Source organism: Synchiropus splendidus, chromosome 7 (assembly GCF_027744825.2).
Source record: "Synchiropus splendidus isolate RoL2022-P1 chromosome 7, RoL_Sspl_1.0, whole genome shotgun sequence".
In the NCBI taxonomy this organism is placed as follows: domain Eukaryota; kingdom Metazoa; phylum Chordata; class Actinopteri; order Syngnathiformes; family Callionymidae; genus Synchiropus; species Synchiropus splendidus.
The window spans coordinates 24776235-24799176 of record NC_071340.1 but is presented as its reverse complement, the minus strand read 5'-3'; the positions used below and the strand labels follow the sequence as shown (position 1 = coordinate 24799176).

At 43.4% G+C, this 22942-nt stretch overlaps 2 protein-coding genes across 4 annotated transcripts; both read left to right on the top strand.

The window, feature by feature from the left end:
• Positions 1 to 513: 513 nt before the first annotated feature.
• On the top strand, positions 514 to 11689 carry cabp1a (calcium binding protein 1a). Of its 2 annotated transcripts, XM_053870386.1 has the most exons (8): positions 514 to 540; positions 1679 to 2469; positions 8864 to 8894; positions 10058 to 10201; positions 10275 to 10384; positions 10451 to 10525; positions 10604 to 10676; positions 10737 to 11689. In XM_053870386.1, the coding sequence occupies exons 2-8, from the start codon at positions 1810 to 1812 to the stop codon at positions 10760 to 10762; spliced, it is 1119 nt and encodes a 372-aa protein (XP_053726361.1). In that variant the 5' UTR covers positions 514 to 540; positions 1679 to 1809; the 3' UTR covers positions 10763 to 11689. The 2 variants fall into 2 exon arrangements, with proteins under 2 accessions (XP_053726361.1, XP_053726360.1); XM_053870385.1 differs by having other exon boundaries at positions 10604 to 11689.
• A 481-nt stretch (positions 11690 to 12170) lies between these two features.
• Positions 12171 to 22089, top strand: mlec (malectin). 2 transcript variants are annotated; one of them, XM_053871747.1, is made up of 6 exons: positions 12171 to 12244; positions 13097 to 13319; positions 15329 to 15507; positions 15582 to 15758; positions 19083 to 19140; positions 19212 to 22089. In XM_053871747.1, exons 2-6 carry the CDS (start codon positions 13124 to 13126, stop codon positions 19454 to 19456), a joined length of 855 nt encoding a protein of 284 aa, XP_053727722.1. In that variant the 5' UTR covers positions 12171 to 12244; positions 13097 to 13123; the 3' UTR covers positions 19457 to 22089. The 2 variants fall into 2 exon arrangements, with proteins under 2 accessions (XP_053727722.1, XP_053727721.1); XM_053871746.1 differs by lacking the exon at positions 12171 to 12244 and adding an exon at positions 12566 to 12776.
• Positions 22090 to 22942: the final 853 nt, after the last annotated feature.

Here is a 22942-nt window from a genome sequence, read left to right as displayed (position 1 = left end):
TTTTACGTCTCCATCAATACCAGTAATAAAGGCATTCGATAGTCAAATCATATTTTCAAATCACAGCAGTATCTTTAGAAATGCAGTGGTCACCTGTTTTGATGTTGCCATTGTTCGACAAACAAGTGGGCATGTTGCTATGGCAACACCAGAACTTCCGATCAAATTACCACCAATTTATGTCATCTTTCAACTGTTTTATTTTTCTCTTTGACGGGCCTCTCTTTGTGAGACAAATTGGGCTGAATATTTGTCCTTGTATTTATGAACAGATTTTTGAAACCTAATATTTATTTATATATACTTTTTATTTTATTTTTTTAATTTTGTTATTGTTTTTTAGTGACATTCTTGTCGTCTATGTCTCACTGACATGGCGTCTTGTTACAATACAACTGCATTGCAAGGGAGTCCCATGATCACGGCTTCTATAAACAATACTTATCTTGATGCTGAACAGAAGATTTGCAGTATGCTTTGAGACAAACCGGCCGGAAGTGACGCAGGAGAAAATGGCGGCACAATTAGGTGAAGTTCAATGTAAGTGTTGTTTTCTTTTTCAACTATATTTTTGAATAGATGATTGAAGGAATACTTCTATGAACCTGATGTGGTTATTATCTTTATATCTACGCAGTGTCTGTCTTTTGTGATTATTGTGGAAATTGAGGAAAGAGTTGAAATCGCCCCAAAATTATAGTATGATATTCTTTGATTTGTCATTAATAATCTGATTTTAACGGCTGATATCCGCTTCAGCGTCATGTAAACATTCATTACATGTCAACTTCATGTTCTCATGGACAACTCTTCATTTCTTCCTGAATTCACAGAGCAGTTGCCCCAAAAATGTAGCACATTACCGTTTATATCTCGAATGAAAAGGAAACAAACTGAAATTTGGACTCACATAATCACTTAATCCTAATTTGGGACTGATACTTTTAAAAGGGTTCTAAACTAAAAAAATAAATCTGTGATATAATTTAAAATTCAGAGGACGCTGAAGTGAATAAGGACAGTGAATAACAAGTGAGTAATGTCTATTCGATAAGCTAAAACTAGATCTGAAGTTAAGATAAATGTCACTAAATTTCGAAATTAAAACCAAGTGTTTCCTCGAATAGCTGCATGAATGTTTCTCTCCAGGTTTGAGGGGAGACTATCAATATTAAAACTGTGTGTGAATAATGAATACAGATTTAATTTTTAGTTGATGTCCCTTCTGTTTATCCGCACTAGACAGTGTTTTCAATAGAGAAAAGCGTGGAAGCTTATCAGTCTGACATGGGACTCTGCATGTGGGAGCCGTGGGTTACCAAACCTCAGACTCACCTAAGGCCTTCCCACTGAAAGCAAGGGCAGGATTAGTGACAAGGAACAGCACTATTATTGTCCAATCTCACCCAGATTGGTGAAGGAGCTCTGATCCCATCACCGGAGCAGACGCCAGCCATCTTTCTAAGAAAAGCAATTTCAATGGCGTGTACCTTAATCTGGTTATTTCAGCCCAAGCCCACAGACATATGGCTGGGGCTTCAGAAAATAGATACACGCTTCTAAAATTACATCTTTGGAATCCCCCCGAGAGCCGCGGTTTCATGAGCAGGGAGGTCTCCAAGTTAGAGGTCCGTCTCTGCCACGTCACTGTGATGCCAGCATCCATATCAATGAACAGGTGACGCGCACTGTGCGCGCCTCCAGCCGCCACCAGGAGGTGAGGTGTAGCCAGACGTGTTCCGAGCAGCTGGACCAACATGGGTCTGTGGCGGAGAGACGGGCGAGTGTGATGACCAGCCGGCCGCCGACATGAGCGCCTCTTTCCCCAAATCGGAGTCCTCCACATCATTACTCAAGTCCTCGTCCGTGGCTAGGAGACGCCCCGCGGAGATCCGGAGGAGTCCGCATCAGCATCAGAGCCAGCATCAGCACCGCCACCGTCCCGACACCCTGCACAGCAACAGCACCGCGGACGAGTCCTTCTGCTCGGCCGAAGGTGACGTCAGTGCCCGGAGACCCCTGTGTCACCCCTCGGCGGTCGGAGCCCCGGAAAAGTCCAAGTCACATGCTTCTAACGGCGAAGTTAAGAACCCGGCGGAGGGCAACGGAGGTGCGAGCAAACCCCCGCACAGACACCACCATCACCGCAGGAGGCACCACCGAGAGGAGCGACCGCCGCCGTCGGCTGCGGGACCGTCTGTGGCGGAGCGTCCGCGTCGCTGTCACAAGCACAGCCGCCCGGAGCCGAGGCTGCCCTCGCTGTCTGAGGACGATGACAGAACTCCCCTGTGCGGACCAAGCCAGAAGCAGAAGGAGGCTCCGGGGGTCAGTAACGGGGGTCAGACCCCGTACTCGTGTTCTGCTCTGCCGCTGTCCAGCAGCTCCTCCAGGCGGTCCAGGAGGTCCAGCGCTGCTTCTTCTGCCTCTGAAATCAACCTACGGAACATCCTGCACTCTCTCTTTGGACAGGTGAGGCCATGGCTGGCACACTTACGCTCATGTTTTCACTGTTTAAAATGTTCCTTCTTTATTGTCATTTACCCTTTAATTCACCACATCTTTTTTCTCCATGGGCCGATATGAAGGGCCCATAAACCGATTATTTAGACGCCCCAAAAATATGTCCTTGTACTCAAATAATAGCCAAACTATTGTCATCATTTATTTATTTATTATTATTAGACTTTTTGGAGCTAATTTTTTAGCTCTTAGCAATTAGTTTTCGCTCAGTTATTGTCAGTCTGAATGATTTTTGGCATGAATTTTTCTCTCTTTATTTATTTATGCCGCAAATTTGCTGCTATGGTTTTGACAATCACTTGGCCATTTTGCTCTACACCACATCTTAGTTCGCCTCATGAAACGGCTGCTTTCTTTATTTATTAACAATGCAACACAATACATTACACTTCACTGGTCATTGTTATGACAACACAGTTATGCACACAATGAAATGAGAGTATTTTTTTACTTTTCTACAGGCGTACTATGTAAAGCGTCAATATACATTTGACCCTGACACCTTGGTTCTTCTCTGAATGAAAGAGAAAGAAGTGAAAGAGGTGAATCAATAGCTGTTCAGCTGTTCAGTCACAGATAATGGAATGGAATTGAGTTGTATTGACTTTATTCGTCATTGTACCAAGAGGGACAACAAAATTAAAGCTGTTTACAAGAGACACGGATACGCAACATAGAAGACATGAATAAAACAAAACAAAAGGAAAACAAACAAACAAACGGGAAAAAACCCAGTCAGCACAACAGGTTACAGTGCATAAAATATCATAGGATTTAAAAGCAAAAGGTTATTTTTGCAATTTTAGGATTCACATACAAATACAAATATATCAGCTTATCATTTGTCTATGACCGTGGTTTAACTGTTGCCGTCTGCTTTATGGTTCTAGCGTCAGCATTATGCTGTTGTTTAAACTTGAACAATGTCAGGTGAAACAGGCGGAACAACTGGTTTCTTTCCCCGCAAACCATCTTGACTTTGCCTTAAAATGCAACCTGTCTTGAACTGGATTTTGTTTTGCTAGTCATTGGTGTAGCTCTTCCCCTATAATACCATGTTTGTTTTGTCTAAACATGGAATTTTCTTTAGCAAAATAAGTCCCTTTGACAGAAAAAAAATGCTCAAATTTAAACCTTAACGGAGCTCTATGCATCTGTGGCCATGTAACGCTGGAATTAGTCTGCAGCGCTTCCAGATTTATAGTCGAAATATTCGGTTCCATACAGACTCCCAAAACCTGCAAATACCTGACTGATTTTTCTTTTTCGTAAATACATTACGACCTCCTACAGGCCTGCTCAACGAGCAGACCTTACTCGTTGAAGTGCATCGTTCTGTGTGGGGAGATGAAATGTTCCATTAGACGGTGGAAGCCTCTGATGTGCTGCCGTGTATTTTTTTTTACCATATTCAGTTTCCCGCATGATTTAATCGGAACACCGCGGTTGTGTTTATCTTTCATGCTCCTGCTGCTGATGGAGGCTCTATTTTCGGTAACATTGATGCAAAAGATAGTTCACCTCACATTAAAGTGCACCTGAACGCTTCCATGTGTATCATCCGTTCTGACAGGGAGTTCAAGTCTCTTTTCTTCTCATGGTTCTCTGATGTCCATGTGACTGTCTCCAGGTCCAGATATAAGTCAGGAAGTGAAAACAACAACGACTGTGTTTATTCTTGACAAACTACGCTTCACACTTATGTAAGTGACATTTACACCAGCAACGGTGTGTTGGACCCTGTCCAGCCTCCTCAGTGGTGAGGTCACCCTGGACAGGTCCACTTTAGCGAAACAGCATTGATCTTTAGGGGTCATTTGTTATGCTAGCGCAACAGCTGTTTTGGTTCAGTTAAGCTCATTCCAGGAGCTCTGAGAACGATCTAGAGCAAGGAGTTGCTTTTAATGAAATACCCATTAGGTCCTGAAGTACACATCAAAAGCATCCTTTCTCCTGAGTAGTCCTGGCCACGCCCACTTGTGATTCGCCAATAAGGCCTAAAGCCTAACCGCAATAATAAATGAGATGAATTTGTAGTGAAGAGCTGATGAGGCTTCATGAAATATTTACCTTACTTTTAGAGCTCAGTAGGTGGAGCTGTTGGTTTAGAAATGCGGTGAGGTTTCATTGAACTGGTTGTTCAACATGTTTGAGCAGAGAGTACCATCTAGTGGGCTGAGAAAATGGGTACACTGTTTCGTGAAGCCTCATCAGCCCAGCACTATGATTTGAAAGTTATATATTTTTTTGCTTCCGTACCAGTGGCCCCATTTTCAGACCCAATTTCTGCGCTAAAATCTTTGGATTTGAACAACCATTTCAATGAAACTTCACATCATTTAAGCTCAAAGCGCCACCTACTGGCTGCTGACAATGAGGACACTGTTTCATGAAGCCTCATCAGCCCATCACTATGATTTGAATGTTATATATTTTTTTGCTTTCAAACCAGTGGCCCCATTTTCAGAGGCAATTTCTGCGCTAAAATCTTTGGATTTGAACAACCATTTCAATGAAACTTCACACTATTTTTAAGCTCAAAGCGCCACCTACTGGCTGCTGACAATGAGGACACTGTTTCGTGAAGCCTCATCAGCCCATCACTATGATATGAATGTTATAGATTTTTTTGCTTCCATACCAGTGGCCCCATTTCAGAGGCAATTTCTGCTCTAAAATCTTTGGATTTGAACAACCATTTCAATGAAACTTCACATCATTTTTAAGATCAAAGCGCCACCTACTGGCTGCTGACAATGAGTACACTGTTTCATGAAGCTTCATCAGCCCATGACTAGTGACCACTAACAGCGGTTCACACAATAAAACTAACTGAATTCAATCAGAGATCAATGTCTCTTAATAGTAATCTGTGGTAGTGATGGGCCGGTGAGGCTTCACGAAACAGTGTCTTCATTTTCTGAGCTTAGCAGGTGGCGCTGTGGTTTCTAATTGTTATGATGTCGAAATAGTTAAAATCTGATGAGTTCCATCTAGTTTTGTGAAGCCTCATAAGCCCATCGCTACTGTTTACTGTAGTCGCAGTACTACTTGTAATGATCAAGTACATCCATGAGATGTTGAACAATCTACTTCTAAATCAAGAGGTGAAGATTTTGATGTAGTATTTTTAGTAAAGCATATTTTGGGTTCCTGGTATCAAGGTGTGAGTCAGAGTGAGATCTGCTCAGTGAAAACATTGCGTGACCTAAAAAAAAGCAGGACGGAGCTCAGTGGATGTAACACACACACACTCTTCACTCTTGGTATTCCATACATGCGCTTTGGAAACTAAACAGTTCTGCAGCACAACTGGACAGATCCCACTGAGATGAGGAGACTCACATGATGGCTGCTGAGAGCATGAAGCCTATTTTTGTTATCTTGCTTGTGCGCGTATAGAGCTTCTTAAATATGGATGAGAGCAGGTTGTGCCATCATGCTGCGGGAGGTCACACTGCCCTTGTCTTTGCCTGCAGAGGACAGTGTGTGAGAGTGGGGGGGTGAGGGGGGCAGTCGCCCGAGACCAGTCAGTGAGGAAAATTACAATGCCGACGCTGCAAATTGATTGATTCGACTTGAATCCAATTTAGGCTGCTTTCAGGCTGGAAGCACAGACGTCACCCTTTATCTTATCTTCACAATACATTTGTATGTTTTGTTGTTTTTTTCAAATGTGTTTGGGCAGAAAATACAATCATAGGAAATGTACATCATCGTGTTCTCTTCTTGGTTAGGTTTGGATAATCTGTGTTGAAGTGTCAGTGCTCCGTCTTGACAATAACAGTTTGGCTTCCAGCTGGATGGAACAGCCACCAGGGATCAGCCCCCTGTCCTTTAATAGGCATCATTGAGTTTCCAAATGCCGACCACTTTCCTCTGTCATATTTTTTCAAGCCTGACACACACACACACACGCTCCTTTTTTCATCACCATCAGCCCAAGTGTTCGACTTCCTTCAGGCACCGCAGCCAAACTTGTTTTTTTTTATTTTTTCATTTTTGCCATTAAAAGATTAGCAGCCCGGTCTTCATGGGTCTTGCTGAAACCAGAGTTTACAGTCCTCTTGCTTCCCAGATCACCAATATTCCAAAGAAAAAGGCCCCATGGTCCATTTTGGTGCCTCTTTTTTCCTTTGGAATGGGCAACTGTGTGGACTGTCCTGTCAAAAGGGTAAGTTGTGAACCTGTAATCTTTATTTCTAAATATTTTTGGCTCAATCTGTGGAAATATTTTTTGGACTGGTGGAGCTGAGGCTATCAGCACGATTCACCAGTAATCTAAACACGTTTGGCAACAAGTCCAACAGAAGGTAACACAAAATTTACTGACGCATTTGTACTTTTACTTCTCTAAACGTATGTGGTGAAGGCTGTTGTGTCAGCAACTCTGATCTGAGAACAGTCAGAAGATATCCCTTTGAAAGTGTTGAGCAGAAAGATAAAGCAGTACAAATACACTATTAAATCAAGGAAGTATTTTTTAAGAATCCTGCATGCGCTGCAACATGCTGAACTAGCCAAAGATGCCCTAACGTAGGCATGAAACAAATACAAATATAATTTTCATCACTAAAAAACTTCAATGTTAGTGGGCACTTTTGATCAATACTTTATGCTCTATATGTCTGTCAGTGTCTGTGAGCAGCAGCAATGGTTTATTGATTTGTTTAACTATTTAAAGTGTCATAAATACTTTAGGTGTCGAGCTAACGTCTGACCTTCAAACTAAATAAATGATTGTATACTTGATGACTGCAATTTCTGCATGCATTTAGATGTACTAAAACACTTGCTTCCTCTTAGAATTAAAAAATATAAAATGATCATTGTGGACCCATGAAAATGCAGATGCTGAATGCCTGCTTGGTCAGGATAAGTATTTGATTGTGTGTTGTGTGAGACAAGCTTATTGCCTCGAAGATCTGATCCAGACTTTAAATGAATCACTCCGTATTTAATGGCTGCTAGAAGGTCACGACCTTCGACACGAATTAGCAGGAGCAGTCGCTGCAGTAGATGTATGTTTACATTAGGAAGCTGGATAGTTCTGTTTTTCTCGTCCGTCCACTGTTTACCTTCAACCGTGCTAAACTCAGATCGACACTCCTGTACTTGACAGCCTCCGACAGCCTTTTTATACGGACAACAGCATATGCTCCACAGATGGCGTGAAGAACATTATGTCTTTCAGGAGACGCACAAGTAGCAAGTTACCTCATGTTGCTGCATGTCATTATGATGCTCGCAGCTGCGCTGACAGTGTATCGGTGTGAGGTGCCAGTCTGTACAGCACAGCAAGTAAACGCCGGTGAATGATGAGAGGAAAGTTGGCGGAGGCTTTCCTGATGACTTACGTGGCGTGTTCCAATGAGGAAGACATTTAAACAAACGGAGAGAAGGAGGGAGAAGATAGTGGCGATTCTCATCTCCCTGTGAGGGATGGGGGGGGGTGTCCTGGCACGAGGGGGTCTGAGTACCTGAGATATATGTTCATGTGTATATGTGTACATTCAGAATTTTTTATTCTTCACTTCACTTCTTTAATAATATGTCACATTCCATTTGAAAATGAAATTATATGCCGCAAAAAAGATGGTCACATGGTCATGTCCAGTTTGGTGATCATAGTAATCCTCATCTTTTTCCCTGACATTTGTACTTAAATGCTAATGTGCAGGTGCCCTGGAAAGTGGTAGCAAAGGCTTCGGTTTCGCGCGTCACAATACCGATTCATCACTTTTTGTTTACCATCCTGCAACACTGCCATCACCTTCCCTCATTCAACAGCTGAGTTGAAATATTTTTAATCGCAGTCTCACACATCCCAGCAGAGCTGCTGACTGCGCACTCGTCTGCTGTCAGTGAAGCTGACACCGTGTGACAGCAATGGAGTGGCAAGAGGAAGTGATGAGTCTGGTCCTGGTGTGGGGTTTTTGCGCTGTGAAATCTGTGTGCGCCATGTGGCGTGCAGGTCAAATATTTCCCCAGGCCTGGCGTCATCACACACCGCCGTGCTAAGATGCGTAAATGCTCCTGCTGTTAACCCCTGAGGCTTCTGGGCTATGTCTTGCTCTGCCTTTGTCCTTTAAAGGTTGACTGCCATTGTAAGCACTCGCATTCTTCAATGAACTCCAAAGTTATGGATCCCAGATGAGCTCAGTAGACGAGGAGTCGACCTGATTTTACATGATCCATTGTGTCATTCATGGACAGTTTCTGCTGCTGATTATTTTCCTATATTCCTATATTGTGCTAGCCTATTCATTTTGCTTTGGATGTTGAATTACAACAGAAAAGGTTTGTTTGGATTATTTTAAAAATGTATTTTTATTCCGTACAGGACAGAGAGCTACGGCCTGAAGAAATGGATGGTGAGTTTTAAAATACAAATGTCCTTTTAATGTTGTAGCATGACTAGCAAGGTTAAAGAATTGGAACCTCCTTAATAGTCGAGAAGTAGAATATGATTTTTCCTGTCGCTAGAGACTTGGAGTTGAGGTGCTACTTCTTTAAATACAAAGGTGTTATTTTATTATTAAAAAGTGTAAAATGCTTTTATTTCTCAAATATCTCTCATGTCAACCCACTGCCATGAAATGTTATATTAAGTGACACGGCCCTTAAGTTGGCTACTGAGATGCCGATGGAGGCGGCAGTGTCGACCCTGGTGTGAGTGGCAAAATGGTGGAGGTGGGCGATATGATGACATTAGATCATGATGGGTTCAGTCACATTCTTTCTATACGCTATAGATCTATGCTGAGGCGTTGATTCGTTCAACAGTCGCAGCTGAGCAGCACTTGGTGCTCCTCTTCTCAGACATTCTCACAGCAAAGAAGCCGGTCAAATGTATAACTTCCAGCTGTTTTTAAACCTGAAGCACCTCTGACTTGACCACTCACCTTCACGACAGAATGATGGAGTGGTCCTTGTCGGACCCGCGACCCCAAAGACTCAGCAGAGGATAACAGGGATAACAGAGCTAAAATGACGTCTCCCTTCAAAACATAATTGAGTCTTATAAACGATCAAAGTTTGCTTTGTTGTTTAAAAGTTAGCTAAAAAGTTAATGCAGAACCAAATAAATCCACTCCAATATGTGAACAGAGAGAGAATAACTTTAGTAAAGAAGCAAGCTGCGGCAAAGACTGCGAAACATTTGTCTGGAAATTCCCCAAAGCATGCAAACAGATTGTGATGGAAACAAACATTTATTTAAAATACATAAATAAATCATGATGGATTTTTGCCATATTACGCGCCCCTTCTTGAAGAAGGGGCGCGTAATATGAACCCCTTCTGGATTCTTTCAACAAACGAAGTGGCTTAAATACGGTTGAAAAACACTGCTCTGCATGGTTTCTCCTGAGGCACTTGCTAGTGGTTCATCAGGTCTGCGGTTCTTGTATTTACAAATGATAACTACTGTTAGATCACAGTGGAAAGGTGGTGGAGGACCTGAGATATCCAGGGGTCCTTTCAAGGTTTGAGTGAGTAAGACTTCACAATTAAACTATGTTATTTTGATCTGCAGAGCTGCGCGACGCCTTCAAGGAGTTTGACAAGGACAAAGATGGATTCATCAGCTGCAAAGATCTGGGAAACTGCATGAGAACAATGGGATATATGCCCACTGAGATGGAGCTGATCGAGCTGAGCCAGCAGATCAACATGAACTGTATGTCTGTCCTCTTATTCGTGTGGCTTAAATTTGTGTTATGAAGTCTTGACGCCATGTTTTCCCTCAACAGTGGGAGGTCACGTGGATTTTGATGATTTTGTCGAGCTGATGGGCCCCAAGCTACTGGCTGAAACTGCAGATATGATCGGAATAAAAGAGTTAAAAGATGCTTTCAGAGAGGTGGGTGGCGGTTTTGTGTCGTTCTGAATTTTTTATGGATGATGTTTATTTGTCTTCTGGTGAAAGTTTGATACAAATGGAGATGGTGCCATCAGCACATCAGAGCTGAGGGATGCCATGAGGAAGCTGCTAGGTCAACAGGTGAGTCGTAGTTGTCTGGGTTCTGGTGTCTTCAGGCAGTCTATGGAAGTCACCATTGCCTTACCTGCCCCTGGTCAGGTGGGTCTCAATGAAGTAGAAGATATCCTGAGGGACGTCGACCTCAACGGGGACGGGCTGGTGGACTTTGAAGGTACTGGAAAAAACAACTCAATTCATGTATCTGCATGATAACCTTCTCCTCTTCTTCCAGAGTTTGTACGAATGATGTCACGCTAAGATCATGAAAGTGATCGGTCCTGAATGTGAAGCTGTGTCTCTTTATACTTGAACAAGTACAGCAGAGGACATGCTGAGATCTCTGAGCCATTCACCTCTGAATGACACTGGAATCAAAACTCCAAACCTTGAATATGAAGGAGCGAGGAGTTTCAGCCTCCCACTTTCAATCAAGTGATCTTCCTGAAAAGTCTCCGGAGGCAGAACCTGCTGTAGCCTAGCTGAAGATTGTCCAACCCTAGAATTTTTTTGCACTTTAATATGAACTAGATATCTTCCGGAATGGAGACGTTGTTGTTGTCCTGTGTCACCTCTGTGGTCCTGTTTAAATGTCACACTCAACAAGCAAATAACTGCAGACAGAGGAGAGGTCCGGTTGTTGGATTGCCCATTGTTCTGTGCGGTGTGTGTCTGTACGTGTGTTATCTTGCCGTTGTTCTGTGTTAGGACGTCCTTCGCGTGACATTTGTAGCCCACTGATGTGGAAATCTCACCTTTGTGGTGACTGTGTGACCATCTGTGCTTGTTCACGGTGTCGTCCAAGTCCAGCGTGTTGCGTCTGAAATTAAAAGCAAAGCTATTTAAAACACCTATCGCGTGTGATTCATTAAGAGTCGGGAGATGTTCAACACAAACCCACACCCATCTTTACCATCTATGCAGCTTCAGATTGTATTTTAAATCTCTCTTTGGGAACAAATGTCTGTCTGTCAAAGCTGCTTCATCCAGCTGCAGTCACCAATCCAAGCTGTGTTTACTGTGGACATGACTGTGTTGTATCGCCGTCGAAATGATTGTAACCGTGGACAGGACCCACACATCTGTCTGTTCTAGAAGCAATTTTTATGCATGCCAAAGAGAGAAATGTATCAAGTATTATATGCAGATATTGTCAAAAAGAAAAGAAGGGAAGACAATATGGTGCCATGTGACAAAAATAAACTCTGGCTGCATCTGAGCGCTGTGTCTTTTTATTCTCAAAAAGCTGAATTTTGACATCTAGTTTCTCAAAAAGCCACATTAAATGATGGTAACAAGGTAATCTAATCGGTGTGGCAAACATTTTCAGACAGTGAAACGCTGATGATGATGATGATGTGTTTGCACAAAATAAGGGCGAGTGTTTAAGTCAATGCTTAGTTTAGGTGAAAGGCAATAGGCTCCCTTGTTGCCATAGCAACCTTCATTCATCGCTCCGTGGCCAACTTCATACTCGTGCTCTTGGTGCGCTGTGTGGTGGACGCTTCTGATTGGTGGGGAAGCCCAGCCCATCAGAGTCCAACACCAACGAGAGAAAAGGGGCGGGACATTTCTTAAAGGCCGCGAATCGACTTCCTTATGATTCTAATACGACTCAATAAAGGGAATTTTAAAAAATGATGAATGTCACAGCTTCTTTCGAATAACAGTTGTATCTGACATCATCTGTACAAACCGATTGAGTGAAGTAACAAGTTGACTGAATTGTTTTCAACATAAAAGGTAATGATTTTTTACAATCATTTGTGGATTGAAACTTGGGTTGCTTTGTTATATTTGCGAGACATGTTGTAAATTTTAATCCAGAAAAATGTTTTCTTGTCAAACGCTAAGCACCTTCGATCAGCTATTAAAATATACATAATCAATAATCGGTATTCACTTCCGTGTTGCGCGAGCCGTCGTCACCCAAACAACTTCTGCAAAGTGTTAATGCCTACGTGGGACGTGATTGGTCAAAAGGACTGGGCGTCACCAAGTGGGCTTTCCTGAGGCGAATTTGATTGGACAGGCCACGTGTCAGTCGCCTGTGCTGAAGCCCGTGCCGTGATAGCCGTGTTCCGCTGCTGTGGCTACTGCTGCATGTCAGTGGAAGCACATTGAATGGACGTCAGTGTAGCAGACTGTGGCCAATATTTGTTCCCCGTCAAGTCGTTTGACGGTATTTTGTGTGAGTCCCTGCTGAGACTGGATCAGCAGACATAACATCACAATTGGGCTCGAGTTCACCTGAAGATATTAGCCGAAAGGAACGGTAAGAGGCACGAGCCGGACTCTCACTCCATGCATGACTTGAAATACAGGTACTGTAAGGTTAGCCGGCGCTAGGCTAATTCGTCACGGCTTCTCCATTTCTCAGGCGGCTTTGTTTGCTAGCTCAATATGTGCTTGGGGTTTGCCTGTGCGCCGCTATAAATAACATGTTTTTGAGGGTCGTATGTCGCGGTCGTGTCGCCTTCGTGTGCCGGGTCTGTTAGCTTCCCGGCTAACTCTAACCGTAGCTTCGCCTGTGAAACCTCTCTGCTAAAGTGACGTGTAGGAAGCAGCGAGACTGAGGCTGCCCGGTCTGTGCAGGAGCGGGCTGTGTGCGTGTGTGTGGCAATGCAGCGGGTCGTGGCTCAGCTCGTCGCCGGGCTGCTGGCAGCGGTGCTGCTGGTGGAGCAGTCTCTGGCGGACGGCGGCGGCCCCAGCCTCGCGGAGCGGGTCATCTGGGCTGTGAACGCCGGCGGGGACTCGCATGTTGACGTGCACGGCATCCACTTCAAGAAGGATCCGCTGGAGGGGAAAGTTGGTAAAGGTGAGCGCTCGCTCGTGCCCTGTTTGTTTGCACCTCGGCATTGAGCACATTTCCAGGAGTAGAACCATCTGCCAAGTCTAGCTTCCGCAGGCAACTAACGAGGAGTCAGCACAGAGAGCTCCACCCCTCTGAGGAGTGGAGCAAGGAAGCAGGTGATGGTGCATCCACATCATCGCACAGAGCCGCTCATTATACGTGTCAATCGTTTTCTAGATTGCTGCTAGAATTTTATGAACGAGTAGGAAAGAATGAAACCACGTTATGACTCAGTTGTGACAGCAGTCAGTGTTGCAACAGTAAGTCTCACATGGAATGGCTTCCTCCAGATAAAGTGTGACAGTTTTCACTGAAGCTGTTGGTGGGAGATGAGGCTGTGTAGTTTGATATAGTGTGGCCCCCATTTCTGTTTAACCCAAAGACAGACAAGGTGGAATATAGACGGCTGTCAGCAGATGACATTTTTATCACACTAAAGCTGAGTTAACCTGTGATTAATGTCAAGTGAATCACTCAGTTTGTATCTGTACTAAATGTAAGTTAAAGCAAGATCAACATCAGATCATTATCAACACAAGAACGGCAAACGTTTGTTTACTCCGACAACCCAACATAACTGTTAAGAACATTGTTTATAATCACCCCAGAGGCACTGAAGAGAATCGTCAACATGGGGAAAGCAAAACATGATTGCTGCTCTTGTGTTCCTTTAAGTTACATTTAATACAGATGCAAAATTTGTGGATTTGCCATTAATCGTTTTTGTGTGTATTTTAATGTGATTAATTGAAATCATAAATGTTAATCTATTGACAGCCCTAGAAACTTGATAATCCAGATTTCTAAAGGCGTGATCACACGTTATAAAATGGGTTATATGATAATATAATGTTGAAGTTAATACACATTTTATTTGAAGATTTCTATTTTAAATCTATATGTATGTGTGTGAAGATTTACATTTTCAGCAATAAGTATCTGTATAAAAAGAGTTATGATGCCTGGAACATTATTGCAAAACTAATCTTATTTTTCCTCATTCATTTTCTTGGTCAACACAGTTTCAGGAAAAGGTCAATTAAAGCGATTACTCGTCAGACTAATATGATGTAATTCATGCATGATGTGGCCCTCGGGCTGCAGTCGGCCCTGGTCTAGTTTAATAGGACGTATACATTTCCAAAGCAAGTGTTTACGATACTGAACTCATGTTTTTATGTGCCACATCTTGGGGTTGCACCATTTTCTTATAGTCATTGTTATTTATATAACACATTGCTGCACACACACACATTTTTACTCTATTAACTTTAAAAGGCTTTCATTCAGTCTCTGTATCTTGTCTGAATCTGTCTTCACTGAAGTTGGCACAATTCACTTTGCACCTCAATAAGTGCCACTACATGAAGGATTAAATTAACTAACCCAACTTTGAGAGGCAGCATTGTCACCTCAGCTCTGAATTGCACCACATTTTCAAATTACAAAAAGGTGCTGCTCGGGCTAGACAAGAGGAAGTGGAACTAATAGCGAGCGTGCTTCGCAGCCGTGGGGATGGGACGTTCACCAAGGTCGTACTGGTTCACATTGTATATCAGCCCACTCAACCAGCAGTTTAGAATCTGTCCGATTTGAAGCATTGGAAGTCACTGTGTCTCCTGTAAATAACTTGAGTTTTGTAGTATCAACACAGTCCTCCACTGGGGTCCAATGTTATTTGGGAAGGCCCTGAAATGTCAGGTATCTTTTAGTAAACATACTTGAAATGTGTGTTGAGAATTCAAAAAAGTAAATGGTTATGTGTTGAGTGTTTAAAATCCATCCACAGTCACTCCATCCCCATGCAAAAGTGCAGACTGTTTCAGCCAATGGGGGATTTGATATGTACAATTGAATCAGGAAATTGTCTGTCACTAATTAGCATTTTTATTTGGCTTGAATGCATCTTGCAATCATGAACGTCTTTCTTCATGGAAACTTTTCTTTTTCCTAATGGGCTTTCTTCTGTTCAGCCTCAGATTACGGGGTGCGTCTTCCCATCTTGCGGTCAAGTCCAGAAGATCAAATTTTGTACCAAACGGAGAGGTACAATGAGGACACTTTTGGATATGAGGTTCCTATTCGCGAGGAAGGGGACTATATATTAGTGATGAAGTATGCTGAGGTGTACTTTGCTCAGTCACAGCAAAAGGTACGTTTGCTTTGTGTTTTTACATTCATTTGTGTTCTGTTTTATTGGTGTAGTCATCGAATGGTGTTTTGCAGGTGTTTGACGTTCGCCTAAATGGTCACATCGTGGTGAAAGACCTGGATATCTTCGAGCGCGTGGGTCACAGCACAGCTCACGACGAATTTGTTTCCTTCACCATTCGTCGTGGCAAGTTGAGTGTTCAAGGAGAGGTCTCTACCTTCAACGGCAAGCTCACTGTTGAGTTTGTAAAGGTCAGTTCTTGTTATAGAAAATATTCTGGGAATTTAGGAGGAATGAGCTGCTTCAGTGAAATATTTTAAAGGACATGGTGAGTTAGTTAATTACTGGACCATGTGACTGTTTTTCAGTTTGTTCTGCTCAGTATCTGACACCACGAGGATGAAGCTGCGAGTGTGTGGATCTAGTCAAATGGCATCAAATAAGATATTGAATGAGATTTGGAGTAGATAAGTGAGCACCATGTTGTGTATGTAGCACACACCACTGCAGTGTTTTTACAGGAGCATTACATGACTTCACCTCAGATGTGTGTAGTGTGTCATTTCCAGTGAAATTCCCAAATCAATCTGGACAACAAAAGAATGGCTGGCTCATATCTGAGTGTACAGAGAAGTAGAACACACAAGAATGTTGTTTAGAATAATGTTTCATATATTCTGGAGTGCCTCCAAAGTATCATGCTCTCATTGGTGTGTGTGCTCCCTTCTGAGTGGTGTCGCTTAAGGTCTTGCGCAACTCCTCCTCGCGACTGAGATAAGACTACCAGGTTCAGCCTTGTATCTTGAAAATGTTTAAACTGAATTTCTTTGAAGTACTCTTACTGATATCATTAAAGCTGCAATAAGGCCCTTTCCCCTAATGCGCTTGAACACACACTGATCCAGATGAAAGATATTGTTTACCACTATACACACATGAAAGTCGAGGAAGTGCTTAGCTGAAGGCCTTAAAAGTGAAAATGGTGCAAAAGAAAACTTCTCCCCAGATGATCCTACACAGACTCTTGTTGCTGATACGATCATAAGACCTTTCTGTAAATGGATATAAAATGTTTTGGGGCCATATTTACTAAAAGGATGGAAACGGTTAAGTGAGGCGCTTGTCTTATGGCGTAGATTTCCGTTAGCTGATTGTCGTTGACCTCTGAAAACTACCAGCTGAAGTCCTTCAGTTATAGCGGGGGTCGTGTTCCTGGCCTCCAAGAGGCACTTTACTGGCAGCAGACCATCGAGTCTGTGTGCTGTCAGGCTGCAGATCCTTTTATGATGGTCTTAATAAAAGTGGTGGATGCTCTGTAGATTATCTCTGATAAAACCACTGATGCTTTCACTTGTTGAAAGAAACGCAGTAAAAAAAAAACATTAACCTGTTGGTCCTCTTTGACTAGGATGTGTTTGCTTGATGATTATCATTTTTCAATATTCAATATCGTTTCTTTCTTCTCATTTGAGTTTACACCACAGTTATATTGACATGTTTTGATGTAGAACAGTTTAACTATGCATTTCTGACACGACATGTCCCGTCGCTCCTGTGTCCTAGTGTCTTCTCATCATTATGTCAGTGTTTCATTCTGTTTGGTTTAAGATTCAGTGTCTGCTGCTGCTGCACTGCTGGTTAATTGGGATTGAGAGGTCATTAATTAAGTGCCTCCTCTGAAGTGTGACTTCACTTTTTCACTTCGGAACATATTCGGGTGGTAGATCAAGGCTGGCGTCAGCCAAAAAGCTGCAGCAGCATATATTTTTATAAAAATGATAAATACTGTCAAGGAAAACTTCAGTCTTGAGAGGGATTTTACTGCCTGTGCAGGAGGAGACCTGGGGGTGTGCGATATGACCGTGTTAGATCGTGACGGATTAGAAACTATCTGCCGAAGTGAGGAGATCGAATGGAAGGGACGTTCTTTAAACTGCCGCTTCTATGCTGATGCACTGACTCACTCGCTGACGCATCAAAAGTGCAGCATTGATCTAGCAGCTAGCATGATGTTTCATTTCAAGCCTTTATTTACTCTGATGGGGCGTCGAGATGTACCTTGTTATTTAACAGTTGACCTAAAACTTAGCGCAGTAAAGAGCAAATAAATGTCTGTCAAAATGTAAATACACAAAGGATGAGCACTGTTATGGAGCGATCTGGGAAATGAATGTTGAGGATTAGTCTGGAAGCTGTCCAAACCCAAACTGTAATGATGCATCACGAGGTGAATCACGGGCTGTATGCAAACGTCTGTTTTGAAATTTGTCGCTACTTGTGTCATAATCCCGACTATTTAAAAAAATATAGTTTTTTTAGGACAGTTCTACTTAAAGATGTGCAGATTAGTGTCAAACACGGATGTGGGATTGTGATAAAGTCATAAACAGTCATGATTTTATCGTTTTTTAAGAAATGTTATTTTAAGATATGAGTATTATGTTATTGCTTTATCTATGTCTTAATGTTCGACGTACTGTATGTATGCTGCAACCCAAATGTCCCCATTGTGGCAAGAATACAAGCAGCTGAATCTAATCCAGTTTGTGGGTGAGACCATTACACCGTTCACACACACCTTGGCTCAGGAGTGTGAGAAAAAAATATATATATGTACATATATATATTTGTGAATCAACCGTGAGCCTCCATTTAAAATCCTCATCTGAATTTGTTTAGTCGACCTTCACATCTCTGTAGCACAGCGGGCTGCCTCCCTCTCGTCCTTCCAAAATGGCCTCACATTGTGCTTTTAATTTGATTTAAAAGCAGTTTTACCTGGGACTGTGATGGAATTTCATAGCGCACTTACAAGCTGCTTACAAGTTTTTTTATATTTTTATTTTAAAAAATTAAATGTCTTGAGATCATACTAACAGTGTAGTGTGCATATTAATTATCATTATGAATTGAATGCCATTTGGTTTTAATTCATGTGTCTATGACACAAATTGATGAAGCGTCAGTATCTCAAATTATAAATAGTGTGAGGCCGTGCAGGAAACACAAAGCCACGTGTGATGCTGGTCAACTGCGGCCAGGTGGGAAAAATCCTCCCTAATGTTTGTTTTCAAAATGTTTGCAAGGCGTCTGTTTTCAAAAATATAGAAACTACAATCATCTAGACAACTGGACTCCCAAAAATTACCAATCCCAATGGAATAGCATGGTGGTTCCAAACAATCACGTCGTCCTCCTCCAAAGTTTCCAAAAACGCCAACAAACTGCTGGATTGACATCAGTGGAATGAATGCAGTCAGTGTGAGAGTCAGACATTAGATGAGAGCTCACTCCTTGTATTTTGAATCGGCACATTTTCCAGTCCTCGCTATCGTCGGTCAGATTCAGGACACGGCGACATCTGGTGGTCAGAGAGGGGAAGTGTAGCCAGCGAGTCAGTGTTGAATGAGAAACTGACCACAAGTTCGCCATGATCAATAATTGTGTTTGATGACTGACGCAGCTGAAGTGTGGTGCAGTTAGGATGAGGTGAGCGCCGTCGCAGGCGTTGGCGCCGCTGTCTCTGCCCTGTCGTCCGCTGACAAGCGTGCTTGTGTCTCTGTTGGTCATTGCAGGGTTACTATGACAACCCCAAAGTGTGCGCCCTCTACGTCATGAAAGGAACATTAGATGGTAAGTTCTAGAGTCCGTGTTCTTCTGTGATGTGACATCCGTGGGTCATAACCCGCGGCCTTGTGTTGCAGACGTCCCCAAGCTTCAACCTCACCCAGGACTGGACCCGCAAGCAGAAGAGGAGGAGGAAGAGGAGGAGCCTGAGGCGGGCGAGGAAGGCGCCAAGAAGAAACTTCCTCCTGGCTCCAAAACCAGAGTCCAGTCAGGTCCCCGAACACCCAACCCATACGCTGCCGACAACAGCAGCCTCATGTTCCCCATCCTGGTGGCTTTTGGGGTCTTTATCCCGACGCTGTTCTGCCTGTGTCGGCTGTGAGTCCGCTCTGAAGGACCAGACAATGAAGAAGGGGGCGGCTGGGGAAGGGGCTGGGGGTGAACACAGAGACAGCAGGAAGAGCTGGAGTCTCGGAGAGCACCTCTTCGTTGGAGGACAAAAAAACGAGGATGACTTTTTGGAAAAGCTGCTGCAGCAGGACGAAGCTTCTGTCGCCGTCACATTGTATCATGGAGGAGGGAAAACCAGGTGATTCTTCTCCACCTCTGCGGAGAACTTTGACCGAGATCAGTCCTCTCCAACTCTGAGATTCAAGAGGACGGAGGAGCTGAGTCAGCAGCGGACTGATGCTCAGGAGTTTTTCTTTCGGCTCGCGCTTGGAGGTGAACCCGCTGCTTGAACATGTTCAGATCTCTGCCATTCACGTGTGTAGACTTTCTCAATGTCGTCTCTCCACCTCAGAGGTCGGTCCTGCTTCTGTGTGCCATCCTTCTCCACCTGTCCGTCACCAAAAAAACTAAGTTGCACGATGAACCTTTCCGGTTCACCATTGGATCAGATCAGTTTCTCTGCTCCGCCTCACAGGAAGTCACCGTTTTTTTTTCGCCCCACTTCTCACCGTGACCTTTGCCTTCCTCTGTTCACTCGTGCTTGTCTGCCTTTATGTTCCACCAAAGATGTATTGGATTTAGTTTCAATGATTTGCTTTTCCACGGACGTAAATAAGGGGGAGGCTTTGTTTTTTGGTGTTTCTCTTGCGTCGTCTGGTGACCTCGGCGTCCAGTGCCATTTACACGTTGCCGCTCCAAAATCACAACCTCAAGTGAGAAAGCACAAGAAAAACAAGTTTACTAGATGTTGACCACAACATCGACCCACTTCCTCGACTGGACGTGTTGAGCCGCCACCCATCGTCCCTCACACTTGTCTCCGCTGTGCCTGGTTGTATTTTTTCTGATTTACGAAGCAACATTTTGATTAATGTTGGGAGTGTTTCTGATGCTGAAGCAAGTGAGTAATAAGCGTATGCGACTCACAGGAGTCGATTTAGTCGGACTTTTGAATCTGCACATGAGCAGCTATACCTTGGTTTTATGCCTCACGGCGTCTGGTGCCAACTTCCTCATACTTCGCTGTTTAAATGTGACTTTGTTGTCGTGGGGTTTGATGCTTTGGTGCGGTCCAAAATGGCTCCGACGCTCCGCTTCACTCTCATCTGGGCTCGGTCCATGTCTCAACAACCCACAGTTGCAAGTGACGCTCACCAGCTGTGGGTCTCCCAGCAAGGCCTTCTGCTCCATGCCGAGTCAGTCACGGGTGGCAACTCAAAACCTGGTCCCGTGAAAGTCATGAAAAAATGTTATTTATTTTTAACTTATTTCTCTTCTGGAAGTGCTGTGACTCAAAGCTGCTGTGGGTTGTTGCCGTGGGCCCAGTTGATGGTGAGAAATCGGAGCTTCAGTGAAGAATAGGACTTGGTCACTGATGGGTGGCGCTACTCTGAAGGTCCTGGGCGTGTGCGACGAAACTGTCCCCCCCTCCTCACCCCCTCCGCTCTTTCACCCATAAAAAGGCAGCTTTGTTGGGGATTGTGTTGCGACACCTTTTGTTGTGGCGTCCCGTTACCTCCCTCAAGTGTTCGGCTCCGGTGTCCGATCACTTAGCTCACATCACTGATGTGTCTTCAGTAACCCCCACACCCTGTTGCTGCAGTGCTGGAAGAAGCTCCTCCTCGTGTCCATGTCTCGGAAACGACACCTTCTTTTTACGGGAATAAAAGAAGCACCAAAGTCCCACGACCTCCGCGGTGGCACGTGTATATGATGGCATCCCTTCTGTGCGTCCGAGGTGTCGCTCCTGTCCTTGTCCTCAAAGACTTCAGTGGCCTTTCTTCTCGGGAGGGTTTCTTCAAAAGAGAAAAGTGATTTACGAGTCTATGATTTAATTTAATTTCCAAGCGGGGCTGAGCTGAAGGTGTTTTATTGGACGCTTGGGTTGCTTTTCCTCAGGATCCGCCTTTTGAGTTGTGATATTTTATTGGTGTGACATTTTGCACTGCCTTTTACGAATCATGTCTTTTTTCTGTGTTCTGTCTTTGTTGCCTTGAAATCATTGTGCTTTACCATCGTTCGCCTTTTTTTTCTCTCTCTTTCTCTCTGCTGTCATTAAAGTCTTCTGTCCTTTTTGAATCATCCGACATTTTGCGTGTTTTATTTTCCCGCCACTAGCTTGACTGATTTGATGCTCATCACCAGCCGCTCTTGGCAGCAAGTCTCTCGCTGGGATGGCGAGCGAAAGAACCAAAGAAGTACCAGCAAGTTCCCAACAGCAGCCTCGCTCATGGCGACAGATGAAAACCAAGTCAGGGGAGGAGGTTTCTTGTTGCAAACCCACCCAACCGTCTTTTCCATCACGAAACCTGCTCCTTTTGTTTTACGTGCGTCTACGATTAAAGCGTTTGTTCTTCACCAGGCAGATTTATTTAAACCACACCGCCTCGGCCGACGTCTCCGACCACACAGACTCCTGAAGGGACTCGGTTGTGTCGAATGAACCCCCCCGACCCCTTTCTCTGGGGGGTTTGGACAGCAGCTGGTGGACTGAGGAAAACCTGCTGACCTCATTCAGATGTGGTGAAGATGATATGGCTGTCTCTTTTTCAATAAATGTGCTATTTTACCAGAATGTGGCATTCTTTGTTTGAATGAACCCTTTAAGTTGGGTCAACATTCACCGTTGACTTAAGTAGCTGTTGTGCAACAAGCATAGCTTCTAAGTAACTCTAAAATATCACTTTACACAGGATTAAATCGATAAAATATTTGTAAATGTCTGTTGTTAATCTCTTAATTTAATTACTTTGAGATTTTAAAAAATGCTTTATGATATTTACATTTTACACCCATAGTTCTGCTTCCAAGATCTACCAGTATTTTTATTTATAGTCAGTCTCTTTAAATATAATGTATATTAAATTAAAAAATAACGTGATAATTATTATTTTCTCTCATATTTTAGCGACAAAAACAAAAGCTTAATTTAAATTTTGACATCCCCTCAAAGCAGCCTGGTATGAAGTGCGCATGAGTCCTGGCTGCCACCTTCTGACGGCGCAATGTATAGTTTCGAGTGGGGATTTAAAATATGTTGGTTCTTAAGCGAGTTCAAACAAATATTTCAACATGAATGAAGAGACTAGTCTTGAATGAATCTGGCCCCGAAATGTAGCTGGGCTGTCGCTCGTTCATGATGTACCGGACACCCTTCTTTAACTGATGTAAATGGTGCTGATGCCAACAGTAGAGTTTTCCTGGAGAGAGAAGACGTGGTCGGTTCTTTTGTGGATTCGTTTGTTTTACTTTTTCATTTTGTTTTCTTTGTAAATGACACGTCTCTGTCAATAACACTGATCTTAGCCTTGATTTCAAGCATCATTACTTTAAAATCCCACCGTTACTTTTAAATGAAGCTTCTTCTTCAAGTCACCATGGAATATCTTTTGTCATAAGTTCTGACGTGACCCCACAA